This window comes from Melanerpes formicivorus, unplaced genomic scaffold (assembly GCF_026170545.1).
Source record: "Melanerpes formicivorus ecotype bairdi unplaced genomic scaffold, bMelFor1.0.p_v2 SCAF_6, whole genome shotgun sequence".
In the NCBI taxonomy this organism is placed as follows: domain Eukaryota; kingdom Metazoa; phylum Chordata; class Aves; order Piciformes; family Picidae; genus Melanerpes; species Melanerpes formicivorus.
Genome location: NW_027142358.1, coordinates 10017925 through 10035129, shown reverse-complemented (window position 1 = coordinate 10035129; position 17205 = coordinate 10017925). Strand labels below are relative to the sequence as shown.

The 17205-nt window shown below is 38.4% G+C and overlaps 1 protein-coding gene across 1 annotated transcript in view; it reads left to right on the top strand.

Annotated features, from left to right (window-relative positions):
- DNTT (DNA nucleotidylexotransferase) overlaps positions 1-17205 on the top strand; it is a 98423-nt gene that overhangs the window by 63138 nt on the left and 18080 nt on the right. The window contains exons 10-12 of the mRNA XM_068139627.1: positions 7007-7109; positions 14289-14552; positions 16013-16096. Coding sequence (XP_067995728.1) covers positions 7007-7109; positions 14289-14552; positions 16013-16096 — 451 coding nt within the window. The remainder of the gene's footprint in view (positions 1-7006; positions 7110-14288; positions 14553-16012; positions 16097-17205) is intronic.

The following is a 17205-nucleotide window of genomic DNA, read 5'->3' as shown; positions in this document are numbered from 1 at the left end:
CTGGGATTACAGAGGCAGTGGGCCACAGTCATCTCTGATGACCTTTGTGAACTATTACTGAAAACCTTTTTCTTCTTAGGAATATTAAATACCCTCTTCCCCGAAATGGTGTTTAAGTGCCCTTCCAAAGATGATTTTGAGAGCTGATTGTATTACAGAAAATGGTGTCTTTGACAAGAGTATTTTAGATTGTTCTCAAAAGCCTGATGTTAAATTGGATTCCTGGTTCAAAAATTTCTGTCCAACAAAGCAAACTTCACTTTGCATTTCTAATTGGAAGTCAGGTGAATGATTATTTAGCCAACAAGGGCAGGTCTGGCTTAAACCATTCAACCTGAGAACTCTTTTCACATGGAACTGAGTCACAGTTTTTCTTGAGAAGAATTTGTAGAAAAGGTTATAATCCCACTTTGAATGAAGTGTGAACCTCTGAAAACATGAAATTGTGCTCGTAAAGCAAAACATCCCAGTGATCTGTTACTCAACCTAAATAAAACAAAAGCAAATCTAGTACTGTGTTCAAGTTTTTTAAGTCAGAAGTAATTGTTATGATCACCTAGTACTGCAGGTGGACTATTCAATTAATCACTTTAATAGTTTGAAGGGTGTCACAGAAGACATTTATCCAAGAGTTTATCCTATCCATTCTGGCTTGTTCCACAGCAGGGTAACATTTGGATTCGTCAAAAGAGAGAAAACTTTTTAATCTCTCACTATGTGGTTCTAGGAACTTGAAAACTAACTGGTGCATTTTAAAGAGTTCTTGGTGAGAATTAATAAATGAGGTGCACCTAAGAAAGCAAAAATCTAATACAGAGCTAGTAAAATCAATCTAGGAAAGAATTCTGAGGAAACAAAAAAAATACCTAGATCTGTGTGCTCCTCCTTATCATTCCTATACTCTGAATGCTAAGCAGAGAAGAATGAGAATGTCACTGTAGAAGAGCAGGAAATGGTTTTAAAAATAAATTATCAATATTGTGAAAATAGGGAGGAATTATAATGTAGGACAACATTAAAAAGACCTGAGAGAAAACTGGATGTAGAAGAGGGCAGTGAAGAAAAACTACAGTACTGCAAGGTTAGCTGGAAAATACAAGGCTGTGTGTACATCCTGAGCGATGGCAGACTTGGATACATCTGACCATATCTGAAGAAAGGTGCTGCTCTGGGAGAAGAGCCTGCACAACTGAAAGGAGCGGATAGAGAAGACATTGGTGAGCGTATCTAGGACTTAGCTTGAAACATTTCAAAGCGGATATGTCTCTCCTTGGTTAACAGGAAAAGCTCTGCATATTTTAGCAACACTGTGAGGTGAGTAATTCTACACACAACGGAATGTCAATAGTAATGGTTAGCCATAAATAATGTTTATGATGGATCTATCCAAAGGCATTACACCATTTGTGATTTTACTTTGATGCTTTTATTTCCTAGAAATATACCTGAGCAGGAGATGCAGTTACTCTTACATGCACAGACTGTTGATGTTCACTTTGTATTTCATGTACTTCAAGGGCTTGCAAGGTTAGGAAAAGCTTATGGTTTTACCTAATGCAAGCAAACACTTGGAAATACAGTTTCATTTATATCCACTTGGACTCTCTATAACGCCAGAGATTGCTAAATGATTTTCAGGCTTTTGACACACTGCTGGAAAAAAAGTATTTTAAGCTCTTCTGTTAGTGAAGTTTTGTGAGTGGTAGAGAAATGTCAGTTCATTTGTCTTCAGATAAAGTCAGTTTATCAGAGCTGTCTTTGATATGACTTGGCCATTTTATAATATCCTGGGATTTCAAAATACGCTGCACATGTTACTCCAAAATGTTTAATCATGCAGATGTTGCCCTTGTAGATTTAGAGAGTATGATCATCCTTTGTCTTACATTCATATACTTTTAGCTGTAACAGTTAATGCTCAATGACACAGAGTCTAGATTTTGTATTAAAAGAATAACAGTAAAAAATAAAATTATAGTAACATTAAATATAACTAATTGACTACTGAGAAACACTGACTTCACACAAGTTTTGTCAGTCAAGTATTGAACACAGTTAATTAACTATGCTCTGTCTTTTACAATCTTCAAGGTTTAATAAATCATTAGGACAAAACCCAAGCTGCCATTTCAGTTCTGCAAGGCAATGGTTTTCTTATAGCTCCAGCCCAAAAAGGATTTAGGTTTAGCTTTAGAGAGAGAAAAAAACAGAGGTCATCAGATCTGAATAACAAATGCACAACTTGAATGTGTCCTTTTCTGTTCAAAGGCTCAGAAACCTTGATGTCCCTGCTTGCTCTAAGGGCATCTAAACATTTCCTTCGTAACAGCCTCAGCATTTCCATGCATGAGTAAATTATTTCTGGAATCCTGCTTATGTCCAGGTGGGATCTAGAAACTGAACAGATTATCACTCTAATTTTGTAGGAGGCCTAGAAAATGGACAAGCTCTGAGCAAGTCTCATATACCTTAACAGAAGGTATGCTTTTTTTTTTTTTTTTTTTTTTTTTTTAAATGTCATTGCCACTGCTCTGATTTTTAAAGTAGTACTCAAATGTTATATCAAGGCCTTGTGATAAGAGTGCATAGGCAGTGGCATGCCCTACATCTCTCATCATCCATTAGTGTCCTAAAATCTTGAGCCTGGGCGCATTTATGCCATCCTGCTGTATAAAATGAGTGATTTGTGGAGCCAGAAAGAGTGTGATATAGTGTACTGACTTGGATGCCCATTTAGAGAGGATGCCTCCTAAAACTCAGCTCCCTACACCAAGTACTGGCTTTGTGTTTTGTGTTTAACAAGCAGTGGATAACAAATAGCTTGTCTGTTAAAACATCAGTGTTTTCTTCCCTGGCTGAGTAGTTTTAATCTGATAGCTAGTAACACTGGCATGGACCCAAAGGCTATCTCTGAACTCTGGTGCTGGAACTGTACTCCAGTGGAATGTAGGAGAGAAGACTGAGATGTCTCCTGTAAAGCAGGAAAACTGCCAATATTCCCAACTGAGAAAAGACAATAAAAAGACAAAGAATCAGTGCATCAATGGACTGTCAAATGCAAGACAAAACCAAACACTGATAACATCAATTTGGTGTTTGCTTTTCAAATGAAATGTTTGAATTCATGCTAAGTGAATGATGCTTAGTCAACCCCCATCAGTCTCTAGATCACGGTGGAGCCTATTGGTAGTCCTGTGTAAGAAACCTGCTTTCTTGAGTTTGATGGGCTTTGAAAACACACTGCAGCCTGCAGCACTCCCCTCAATGAGCTTCAGGAATAAACAAGAGTCTGAGGCTTCATCTGTGAGGCACTTGATCAGATGGTGAATTCTGAGTTTTCAGATCCAGTTTGAAGACCAGATGCCAGGTACCATGGTGTTTAACTTGTATACAGTCAAATGCTGTATCTAATCTACTCTTTAGGTATATAGTTAGGTTCAGCTTTCATGAGCTAGTGATATGCATATAGAATTAATAGTTCATAAATTAATGCATATGTTTATGTAGAACCTAAACTGGGGAAAAAACACCTTGTCACTGTCCCATCCTAATGTGCCCTTTATGTAATTTTATGAATACCCATGGCTGTATGTTTGTACATAGACACACAAAAACATAACTATATATCTATGAAAAACCCCATTCTGCTGAAGTCAATGGCAAACTTTCTTTCACTTTCAATGGAAAGGTGATCTGACCCTATGTACACTTCATCTTTTTTCATGATTTACAAGCTGTGAGCAATATATATATATAGTAGTTTGGGTTTTTTAATTTACTAGATTGCTTTTCTATTTTAGGAAAGGTGATAACTTTTTCTAGGTTGAAATACATTGTTTGTTAAAGAGCACTAGTGGAAATTAAACTAAATGTTTCAGTAACAACCTGACAAATTCAGTCACAAATTAATTCAAGGTGAATTATTTCAAAGAGAAGCTCTGACAGTAACAATGATCTTGTATTGTGTGCTTTTATATGAGACTTAAACACTCCAAGTTCACAAATAAAAAGCATTTCAATAAATGTTCTATGTCTTGAGAAATAGTATAGAATAGAATAGAATTAACTAGGTTGGAAGAGATCTTCAAGATCATTCAGTCCAATATATCATCCAACTCTATCCAATCAACTAAACCATTGCACCAAGCACCTTATCCAGTCTCTTCCTAAACACCTCCCTGGGCAACCCCTTCCAATGGCCAATCACTCTTTCTATGAAGAACTTCTTCCTAACATCCAGCCTAAACTTCCCCTGACACTGCTTGAGACTGTGTTCTCTTGTTCTGGTGCTGGTTGCCTGGGAGAAGAGACCAACCCCCACCTAGCTACAACCTCCCTTCAGGTAGTTGTAGAGAGCAAGAAGGTATCCCCTGAGCCTCCTCTTCTCCAAGCTAAGCAACCCCAACTCCCTCAGCCTCTCCTCATAGGGCTTGTGCTCCAGACCCCTCACCAGCTTTGTTGCCCTTCTCTGGACATGTTCCAGCAAGTCAACATCTAGACACAGTACTCAAGGTGTGGCCTAACCAGTGCTGAGTACGGGGGCAGAATGACCCTGTATAGAATGAATAGATGGCCAGTGAAACATGTTGGATTTCTTGAGATTGTATGGCTGGATTTGTGCAGGATTTTTTAACTGTGGGTAATCTAAAATATGTATGTGTTTACTACCAGAGGAAGAACTGAGAATCAACTCCCAAATCCATCAGTTTACATTTTCTTCCTTTGATCCTTTGATTTTTTTTTTTTTAAATAATTGTAGACAAATTTTCTTACACCACATTCTGCATCTGTAAGATAGGAATAGTAATTTTCTTCACTTTTAATAAAACCATTTTGAGATATGTTAGTAACAACTGCTATGTAAAAACTACAGATTAATACGGTAAGTTAAGAGATAATGAATGCTATCCTACAAGATAACTCAGCAAGTGTTACGTGGGGTATTAAATGGTTTTGAACTGTGGAGTCTGTATTGTTGTTTAGTTTCAAAGCAGAAACTGATGCTTTGTTTGAAATCATTTCCACCTGTTTAAGCAGTTTTGACTTTGCTGCAGACGTGTGGCAGTTTTAGGCTTACGCCTAGGAAAATTTTCCACAGATTGAGTAGAAAGTGGTAGAATGTAAATAAATTACCATTGAATGTAAAAGGGAAAATAATGATAAGGTTTAAATAATCCCATTGGCCTGATACCTAACATAAAGTCAGTTGTATAAATTAGCTCTTTCTCTTGTTGGCTTCTTAGGTCTAGCTGATACTAGCTCGCTGCTTCTAGCTTCCTGACCTTGGCTGCATTTCTTCGTTGTGGCTAAGTACTAACAAGCTTCTCTCTGCTCTTCTCTCTCTTTTGCCTTGTACCTGGAGGAAGGCGTGGAGAAGGGGAAGCTGTTGGTAACCCCTTGTTTTTGTGCAGGGGGTTCTTGTATTGCTTATAAATTGTAAATGCATGTAAATATTGTATATTTCATACATATTTGTTGCATTTCACATTTCTATATTTTAGTGTGCTCATAAATATAGGTTCATTTACTTTCCAACTGAGCTGGTCTGGTAATTTTATTTTGGGTGGTAATTTCAACCAACTGCAACATGGCACAATAGTAGCATTATAGTGAGTTAGACTGCTTGTCAAGTGTAAATTTTCATTTCTTTACATCTTGCTGCTAGTGTTGTTCCATTGGTCAGATGATTTCCTGTGACACAAGTGGCAGTTGACATTGTCTGCCAACCAATTCTATTCCTACAAATTTCTAAGTTTAAGAAATCAGATTCAGTTTTATGCAAATATTTTGTTTTGTGTAATTCCCATTTTCAGTGCTTCTATAACATTTCAGAAGTCCTCTAGACACTGGGCATGCTGTTGAACTGAAACACATCTGAGATATGATATCATGTAATCATGTAAACACCAGCAAGAGCAGACCTTTCCCATGAACAAATGAAAAATGTTTGGAAATGTGCTGCATTTAGGTACCACTGTTCCAGATTTTGGTTGTTTGCTCCTTCTCCTGCATACTGAACCTAGCTGCAGAAATCTCTTCTTTGCTCCCTTTTCATTAGGCTGGCCTGATTGCAGCCAATAAATGAATGTGTATACGGGCTCTGTTAGAGTATTTAGACTAAAAAACTGAAAATCTCATATTGGTTCTTCAGTCCTCAGATGAATTACAATCTAAGATCAATTTTCACATGTTCTCATTTTATAGTTCTGAAGGGAAACATTCCCTTTTGCCTATGCTTCAGTAACTTAATAGGATTTAGTTTTAACATATTTAGTCAGTAGATGAAAGACAAGCTGAATGCTTGGACTTAAATGAGGAAATATAAGGGGTTATAACATAATTTTTCATTAAGAATATTTACAATTAAACTGTATGTATACAGATTTAATAGTGAAATTCTTAGTAGGTGTAATAAAATTAAGTCACATTGGGGCTGAACTGTTCTCCAAAAAAATCATGCACAATCTCTGCAAAAAACATGGTTATATTTTAAAAGAGAAGAAATGTATAATATTCAATGATTTTGTCTGCTATTGAAATAAACAAATTATTCATAATCACAGTTTTGTTCATTAAGATGTACATCAGAAACTAAAGAACATTTAAGCCTGCAGTGGTTAGACTGGCAAGCTTATCTGCTGTCACTGCGTTGGATTCATAATGTGTACTGTGGTATTCTGATTAAGTTTTTTATCCAAAGATGATTGAAACATTTCTTAGGAATTAAGGGAAAGAAAGCAAAAGATTTAACATTGCTCAATGGATCTTCAGTATCTAGTTCAACAATGGACAACATACATGAAAATGCTGACATTATTTGACAAAGAACAGTGACAGACTGATAAAAGAAACAGAAGGTTCCATTTTGATTATCTTTCCAGAAACATTGCTATCACTTATCGTGAAAACTCTTTCTATAATGACGCAAAAATAGTCTCTTTGAAAGTGATGTGAAATTAAACAGGAACTTAACTTTTTTACTTTTCTTGTGGTTTGTTCCTTCTAGAGGTAAGAAGATTGGACATGACATAGATTTTTTGATCACCAGTCCAGGAACACATGAAGATGAAAAGCTTCTGCATAAAGTTGTTGACCTATGGAAAAAGCAGGTATGAGCTAAATACCACTTGGCCAAGCAGACATATTCTAACATCACTGAATTAACCTTCCATAGTACTTAAAGAATGTTGACTCCTTTTCACAGATAACTGCAATATTTCAAATTTGGATATCACTCTTTTTGATTATTAATCATGATGATGTAGGTACATCCTGCAGCTCTGAATGCTTAAGTTGAAAGGTATATCTGAAGTACTCTACACACTTTCTGTTTTATTTTACTCTAGGAATATGCAACTTGTCAGAGGGAAGAAATCAATCCAGGTAGTTTAGAGTGACACAGCAAAACTGTTATTGTAATTTGATAAAGAACTGTAATTGAATAATTTCTTCTCAGGGTAATTGTAGATTCTCCCAAGGAGAACTACCTCAGGGAGTTCCAGCTCCACTGTATTTGGATGACATAGTGTAAAGCAAGCAAGTCTGAAATCTTAGGCACCAAAGGTCTGGAATTCTCATTCCTTCCATCCCATAGATTAGCATTTTCCTAGCTTCCACTACAATATTAAACTGACATAGTCTTTCATGATGTCAGGTCTTAGAAGAATGCACACATTTCACAAAGGTATTATTCCTTGAAGGGTTTTGGAGTTGTTTTTCCATTTAGCTTCCTTAGCTTCAAACAGCTTTAAAGTTGTAAAAGTCTGAATTATAACAGGTGCATCTACCTCAAAATATTCCTGGGTCAGAAATAGAGGATGTTTGAAATAATAAGCTTTTACTTTTTCTACCTTTCTATCCAGCTAAGATATTTTTCAACAGTTACTGCCTCTACTGTTCAAAGGAACTGAGTATGCTTCCAACAAGAGTCCAAAACTCTGTCTGAGGTGAATCACCAAATGCCTGACTGATAAGTCAAGTCAGCTTTCAATGCAGATAGCCTGAAAAGAATGTTTTTTTAACTGATCCTTGAATTATATCCTTTAACATATAACTTGCTAACAAGCTTATATTTTCCAAGGTGATTAAAACTTTTCAACTAAGTTTAATGGAAAGGTTTCAAACTTGTTTTTCTCTTGGTAAAATGCAACCTTAGTTGAATTTCTCTTCCTTCAGTTGACCTTTGGGTTTTGTAACATTAACAGATTATGATTAATTTTTTAGATTTCTGTTACTTCCATCCTAATTCTGTGTGGAAATTGTATAAATTGAAGTAGATTGCTAGCAGGTATAATTTATCATGCTCTAATGAAAACCAATGAAACTATTTCAACTAATGAGTGCGGAGGAGCTACTCTATATTTATCTTTTTATTATTTATGTAAAACTTCTTTCTCAGTCATTCTAATCTCATTATTGTGGGAGAAGTTGCATTTCTTCTTGGAAGGTGTCTTTTTGCCTTCTTGAGTAGAATTGGACCTCTAGGAAGCCATGTGTGGATCCTCCATATACCGTGTTTATTATTACATGGCAGAAAGAAACAGGCTGAGGTTAGAGCCTGCCCTGTGTGCAGACTTTCATTCCTTCTCTCATTTCATCACACTCCACTTACATTAATGAGAACAGTGGCTGTGGTCTGAGAAATCAGTCAACTGATGAAGCTTTTCAGCTCATTCTGAGCTGCTTTCATTAAATGGAATTGAAAGGAAAGAAATAGGGGAAAAGGATTGTCCTTGCTCATGTTTTTTTTAGGATAAAATTTGGCAGCAGAGAGTGCAGGGAGAGTATGGGAGGTCAGTGGTGGCCAAAGGTTTGTTGAAAAGTTGAGGATTCCTCTAGGAATCTCAGCATGAAGAAAACATCAGAAGAAGAGATAGACAGTGCTGTAGAAACCAAATCCAACAAGCTGAGCATTCTTTAAATCTATGGACAAATGTATTCTGTGTTCTGTTTGTCCTCTATAATTTTTATGACTTATACTACTGGCTATACTGCCTCTCTACTGTGGAGGTTGTAATATACAGGATTTTACTGGCACTGCTGAAAAATAAGCTACCAGGAAAATAAAAATGCAAAACAGAAAGAGAGCAACTATACTCCTCTTGCCTTTTTATCACGTTTGATTTCTAAGGGGGAGGGGAAGACACAAAAAACTTGAAAACCTAAAACACTTTTATATTTTTTGACAGTACACCTGTTGTCTGCTTCACAGCTTTCCCTTTTGTTCTACAGCTTTCAAAGCCCAAATTCATCAAAGAACATCACTGAGGTCACAACGTTGACTTCTTTTCAAGAGCTCTTAGCAAAGGAGTCTGCAATGTTTAACTTTTAAGGACCTCAGCCTTATTTAATTAGTTTAAAAGGGCCTTTTTCTTTAGCTGAAAAGTTTAATGTAACAAGCTGATGAAAACTACTTGGTTAAAGCAGCGCTATCATGCTCTCTGATGCATCATTGCCAGAGATAGGAGAGCCCAGGAGCAGAGAACACAAAGTCTCCATTGAGCTTCAGAGTAGAGTGGCAAAATGGAAAAGCCGCAATGCAGTACACAGATTATGGTTTTAACGGTTCCAAATAGCTTCATAAAGAAAGAAAGAAATTACTTCTGTGAGTTAGAGCTTAGAAGTTTGTAGGCATACAGGCTGAGCCATCTGTGTCAATGCAGCCTCATTCACATATTATGTAAGGACATAATTTTTTGCTAAAAACCTAAGTAGCTATATTTAGCACTCTTCCTGTTGTTAAGTAGGTACTTCCAATAAAGGAAGAGACACTGTTATTACAGATAGTCCTGCATTCTTTATTTTTCTCCCTTTGCATTCATGTAACTGTAATGTTACATTTTTCTTTTGGCTTTTAGGAAAGTGAGAAATGCAGGTGCCTGCCTGTTCTTACTTATTTTGGTATATTAGTAGTCTAGTTTAGACTCTATTATTCACCCTTGTTGAGGTGAGCAGATCAGGAAGAGGAAGGCTTGATATACTATTAAGCTGGATGATGAGGAGCAAGCAACTGATCTCACTTTTTCACTGCTGGAAACATTTTTTTTGTAAACAGGGTTCACAGAATAGCAGCACATTCATCACTGAGTGACAGCTGGATTTCAGCTGCAACAAAACCTATTTCTAAGGCAAGATACAGAAACAGTTTAAGAGGCCAGAATAAAAAGCTTATTTCTTTCAGATGAACAATTTCCCCATAAGGGTCCAAAGCTCTTTTGTGAACATATATTGTCATACCTTTTGACACAATGCATTATGATTTTTTTTGTTGTGTTCTGGTTAAAATTCAGCAGGAGCTGAGGACATTCGCACCTAAAATAGACTACATGGTGGACCTGGGAGAACTTGGCTTAAATCACTTTAGGCAGAGGATGGGGCTGAATATGATTATCCTACGTGTGAGGTTACTGCCTAAAGTAGGCAGAAGTGTTCCATTACCTGATACATGTTACGTGGAGATGCAGGGATTTTTTCTGACATCTGATCTTTTCACTGTGTATTGTATCTGTAGTGGGTGCACACGTACATCCTTTTCCTCCCCCCCTCTCTCCCCCCCCTCTCTCCCCACCTCTCTCCCCCCCTCTCTCCCCCCCTCTCTCCCCCCCTCTCTCCCCCCCTCTCTCCCCCCCTCTCTCCCCCCCCTCTCTCCCCCCCTCTCCCCCCCCTCCCCCCCCTCTCCCCCCCTCTCCCCCCCCTCTCCCCCCCCTCTCCCCCCCTCTCCCCCCCCTCCCCCCCCCCCTCCCCCCCTCTCTCCCCCCCTCTCTCCCCCCCTCTCTCCCCCCCTCTCTCCCCCCCTCTCTCCCCCCCTCTCCCCCCCCTCCCCCCCTCTCCCCCCCTCTCCCCCCCTCTCCCCCCCCTCTCCCCCCCCTCTCCCCCCCTCCCCCCCCCCCTCCCCCCCTCTCTCCCCCCCTCTCTCCCCCCCCTCTCTCCCCCCCTCTCTCCCTCCTTCTCTCCCCCCTCACAAATGCACATGGCATAGACAGCAGGCAACATCTTCTTTCATGGACTCTGGTGCTGGTATGTCCATTTCTGTCAAAACCAGCCTGTTCAGAACATGCCCAGAATCTCAGAATTATTGAGGCTGGAATAGACCTCTGAGATCATCAAGTCCAGCCTAACACCACCACACTGATGAGACCATGTCACTAAATGCCACATCCAATCTTTCCTTAAACACATCCAGGGATAGCCACTCCACCACCTCCCTGCACAGTCCATTCCAGTGTCTAATTATCCTTTCCATGAGGAAGTGCTTCCTAACATCTACTCTAAACCTCCCCTGGCACAGCTTCAAGCCATGCCCTCATGTCACAAGTTGCCTGGGAGAAAAGGCAACTCCCACCTTACTACAACTTCCCTTCAGGTAGTAGTAGAGTGTGATGAGGTTCCCCCTGAGTCCAGACTAAATAACCCCAGCTCCCTCAGCCTCTCCTAAGACTTTCCCACCAGTCCCTCCACCAGTCTTGTCACTAAATTAGACTATTCTGGTGTACAGGGAACTTGAAGATGAAAAATGGACCAAGGCAGCTGCATGTTTATGCACCAGCTGCAATTTTTTGTCACTCCTCAAACCTTTGACGCCATTTCCTAACAATTCCTCACCCTAACAGATCTGACTGCTCCCAGTCATCAGCTCCTTGAGCTATTACACTCAACTATGTAGAGATTTTTCTGAACTACCATGCTGACATCCTGTTTTAGATTAGCTATAGGTATTTCACTGGAAAAAAACACACACACATAAACAAACAAACAACAATAAAAGAAAAAAACCAGCCCAAATTTCACTTCATTAAGCTGTCTCAGAAGGAAATCAAGAGCAACAAAATATACGTTTCAGAGGAACATACTGGATTCTTTTTTCAGGTAGAGTAGAGTAGAGTAGAGTAGAATAGACCAGGCTGGAAGAGACCTTCAAGATCATCATGTCCAACCCATCATCCAACATCATCTAATCAACTAAACCATGGCACCCCATCAAGTCTCCTCCTAAACACCTTGAGTGATGGCGACTCCACCACCTCCCCAGGCAACCCATTCCAATGGCCAAACACTCTTTCTGTGAAGAACTTTTTCCTAACATCCAGCCTAAACCTCCCCTGGTGCAGCTTGAGACTGTGTCCTCTTGTTCTGGTGCTGGTTGCCTGGGAGAAGAGACCAACCCCCACCTAGCTACAACCTCCCTTCAGGTAGTTGTAGAGAGCAATAAGGTATCCCCTGAGCCTCCTTTTCTCCAGGCTAAGCAACCCCAGCTCCCTCAGCCTCTCCTCACAGGGCTTGTGTTCCAAACCCCTCACCAGCTTTGTTGCCTTTCTCTAGACACATTCCAGCAACTCAATATCTTTCCTAAACTGAGGGTCCCAGAACTGGACACAGTACTACATAGCTTTAAAAAAATTAATCCAACTACCAACAATAATGAATAATGACAGCTTGTAACATTAAAAATAGCATAGGATTTACTTTAATTAGAATTAGAAATAATGCTAATTGCTGTGTTTTAATGGATTTTTTTTTTTCAGTTATTGATTTCATATTTTTTTGAAAATTCACACTTTTTTCTCAGTTTGATTGTGGAGTTAATCCAGCATCAATGCTATTGATTTACCAGCACTCATTCCATGTAAATAAAAGTACATAATCATTCTAAAAATGGAAAATTGTTCTGAGTATTAGCATAACCGCCCTAAAAAAATACATTTGAGTTTGATGGTGTTGTAAATTTGAGAAATGAAAACGTCTACATTTTAAAACTCAGTCGTGTAAACCAGCTCTACAGCACTTTATGGCGTATAGATCAAGCTGAAATTTGTAAAGAGTGGCAGATTCCCTGATGCAGAGCAATGAGAAGGCTGCTGTTCTGCAGCTAGCAGCAGCCAAAACATACCACACTCTCCACAGCCAACTACCCCTTCAGGTAGTACTTTTCCAAAATAAACAGAAGTGCCATTTCATCTTTACTTGTATGGGGTGATAGTGAAGCCCAATGCCTAATCAAATTAGGTTAATTGGAAACATTATCCCAACGGATATGAATTAGGCTTTGGCTCATATTTAAAGATGATATCCTGGCTTTGAATCAGGTTTCAACTGCTTGTGCTGACACTTCTGTAATTATTGTCTAATTCCTTCTTCTCTTTTTTTTTTTTTCCCCTTTCTTTAAAGTTGTAGTAGATATTAAGTGGTCTACATAGTCTCACACTCTTACTATTAATTTTAGAAACTGCACAGCCAACAAACTATGAAGAAAAACCAACAGAATCATCCAGACAGAGATAGTCCTAAAATATTTTTCTAGTCACACTTGTAAGCTGTGGCCATCTGCAAATATTTAAAATATATATTAAAAATATATTTTAAATGTTTAAAATATATTTAAAATATTCATAATGTATTCACATAGAAGACACAGCCTCGGAACTCCATTTTTTTTTTTTTGTAGTCCCTCTAAAGATGGGCTTTAATTCTTGATTTCTTGCACCAAAACTGGGGAGATTTCAGCGTCATTTGAACAAAGAGGACACATAAACTGTGACAGTTGCCTTGGAAGCTGCCTAGAAATACAAAGAACAGGCACAGAGACAGGAAGGTATGACAGGTGCTTTTCCCAGGGGCCTAGAATGGATAGTGCAGAGTTCACTGAGACTCCAGCAGCCTTTGAAAAGTTGCTGGCTACAGAACAAAGCTGGAAGAAAGCACAACCTCTTTCCTCCCAACAGTGATGGATTAGAGGGAATTAATTTACAATGCTCTATTACTTCCATTTTTCTCACTCTGAATGTTCTTTATTATAAAATGGAAATCTTGTGTATGTTTTAATGAAGTCTGGCTCTTGAGGATCAACAGTTTTTTGATGCACTTCCTTCATCTTTCTGGAGACTCCAGACCTTGCTACAAGGAGATCTTGCACAAACAGAGACAGCCCAAATGCTCTGTTTGGAACCTGTCAAGACTGCCTGGACTAATCTGTTTTTCTAGATGTCTGCCAAATGGGAAAGCATCAATCCCCTTGCCCAGAAATTTCTGTTGTCATAACTACAAAAAGCTTAGGAGGAAAGGCTGGAGGGGAAGAAATGCAAATCACTAACACTGCAGATTTCCCTCAAAGGATCTGCTAATGTTTTTCAAAAAGCTGCAGCTGGTTTATGTCTCTGCTTAGCCCAGATTTGTCCTGGCATGGTTCTGTACTGAAACTGCATTTACATGATTTTTAAGACAGCTATCCAGAAATCCTGGAATTACAATAAAAACAATTCAGAAATTCAGTGTGAGCACTGTCTTCTCTTTAGGGCTTACTCCTATACTGTGATATCATTGAATCAACATTTGCAAAGGAACAGCTACCAAACAGAGATGTTGATGCCATGGATCGTTTCCAGAAGTGTTTTGCAATTTTAAAATTGTATCAGCCGAGAGCAGAGAGCAGCAGCTACAACATGTCAGAGAAAATTGATATGGCAGAAGTAAAAGACTGGAAGGCAATCCGTGTGGATCTGGTTGTAACCCCGTTTGAACAATATGCATATGCTCTGTTAGGCTGGACAGGCTCCAGGGTAAGTAACCACAACAGCCTGTATTTTCTTAGCATTGATAACCTATCTGTGCTGTTGCAGGATCACTCAGAGATCATGGACTTTTAGAAAATGTTCCTTCTCTCCACACAACACTTTTCCTGCTGTCATCAACCTATGATCATAGGTTGGAGCTGATGAAGTTGTCACTGATGTTTGTGGATGTATCTTTAGAGAACTGAACATCTATTTTTCTCAGAGCTTGGTGTTTAGGTTCATGGACTGAAATCCTAGGTTTTTCAGTTGGTTGCATTGTCTTTTTACCTTATGCTAGTGCTAACAAGCAAGTTAATTGGCTATGGAGTAGAGACATGATTTGGAAAGCGTCACCGAATTTCACAGGAAATTAAACATTTGAGGAAAGGATGTTCTAGTTTGGTACTTGTTTTGTAGGAAAATGAAAATAATTTGACATCTTTATTTCTAGATAAAACGCTGGATAGAGAACATATTTTGGTTTAGTTATATTTGAATTGAGCATTTTATAGTAAAAAATTTGAACCTCAGTAAAATGCATTTTAATAAGAAAATTTGAAATGATAACTATTTCACAGTAGACACTGTAGCCAGTGGGTATAACATAAAATAGTGCCATATTTTTAAAATTGAACTAAAAAAACCAACAACCCCCCCCCATAAAAATGTAAATGCAAACTCAACTCAAAACTCAAATGATTATTCTCTCTCCAAACAGAATTATTTGTTAAAAATCTGTTCTACTGATGTTAATTTTCTTAGGGAGTGATTACATGATATAACAGAGATCCCCTGATCTTTTTGATGTTCTAGAAGCAGTACAGGTGTAGTGCCACTGTGTTCTACTCTGGTTAATTGGAATCAAGATGTTTTAGACTAGGAAAATTGATATGTTCTCCTGCAGAGGTGATGAGTTAATTCAGTCACTTTTCCTTTTGGACCTTGGATTGGAGGTGTTCAAGAGGGGATTGGTTGTGGCACTTGGTGCCATGGTTTAGTCATGAGGTGTGTGGTGACAGGTTGGACTTGATGATCTTTGAGGTCTCTTCCAACCTTGGTGAGTCTGTGATTCTGTGACTAGATCCTACAGACTTTGGGGTCCTTATTCTGGAAGTGTTTGGCTACTTGAGAGCCTTTCTCTCAACTCTATAGGTAGGTGTCAACACTAAAAATTGACTTTGGGATGTTGAGTAGGCAATGATTCTATCTTTCTCTGCCTCACTAGCTCCTACTCCCTGTTGAGGTTATTCAGCTACAAACTGTGGAAGTCTGTCATGGGCTTACTTTCTTGTACAATTTGCTTTGTACATGACCGTTGTCCATCAAAATGTTATCCTTTCAGATGATAGTCTTAATGGAGGTAATTTTTACATGTTAGTTTATTATCTGGTTTGATGTTGGATCTCTTATACAAAGGGTAACAGATTGAGTTTTTCAGAATTGCTGATATTTGTTATCTTTTACAGCAATTTGGACGTGATTTGAGGAGGTATGCCAATCATGAAAGGAAGATGATATTGGATAACCATGCCTTATATGACAGGAAAAAGGTACTGTTTATTCTCAGAAATAAATCTGTCTTAGTTTTATTTCTGATCCTACATTTTCAGCTTATTTTTGCTATTAGAGTATACAGAATATTTTAGCTTGATTCTATGTGATAAAAATTCACCAGCTTCATAAGATTTATTTTCACTGGCAGAGCCTGATTACATCTAAAAAGTAATATCAGAAATCTTTTTTGTCATTGTTGAGGTAAATTCTGAAATTTAACAATAAACCAAGACAATGACGTTTGGAACTGCACAACCTCGACAAAACCAAGAACAACTTATCTGCAAGTATTTGGAAAAAGTATTTTACAGTCCCATTTTAGAATGAAAGGACATTTCTGTGTCCCAGGCACAATTTCAACAGGGATTGTGTTGGTATTTTTCAGGAAGAAGCTATATTGAGTGGTACAGGCTCAGCTAGGAGGTCTGAGGAAGTTTTTGTAGGTTGTGGTATGGAGTGGAGATCAGGGATCATCCTGCATTTTAAACCCAACATTCCAAAGTCTGTGTGGAGTTCTGTTTAGTCAGTGTTGCCAGTCTTGGTAGTAATAGGTAGTATTTCTGGTCTAAATGCTCTTGGTTGCAGTTGTACTGACCTCTGCATTTATCTGGCTTAATTGTCTTAGGGCATTTTAACAATAAGCAAGAATCAATGCTGAAGTTGTTTATTGATATCATTATAGGGAAAAGCAAACATACTGTGACAAGATTTTACATTAATCTTTCCTGTATATTCCATACAGAATGGACACTGCTTTTAGCATCTCTGCTTAGATGCAGTATTGACTCATTGTTTGTGAGTTGCAGCAATGATCTAAGCCCAAACTCTGTTTCAGCTTCTCTGTACATGTTTGCCAAGCTCAGATACTAGAGCATCCTCAGTTCATGTAGAAACCTGCTGAAATGATCAGACTAATGAGCCATTCAGTCAAGTATCCTGTCTCAAAAATTTGTCAATACTAGATGCTTCAAAAGAAAATGTAAAATCACAGAATAGATAAATATGCTATAAAACATCTAAGGGAGGAAGCTTCTTCATGAACTCAGAGATTATGTCAATATCTTTCTCTCTTACTTCATGAAAGCATTCAAAAATAAACTCTTTG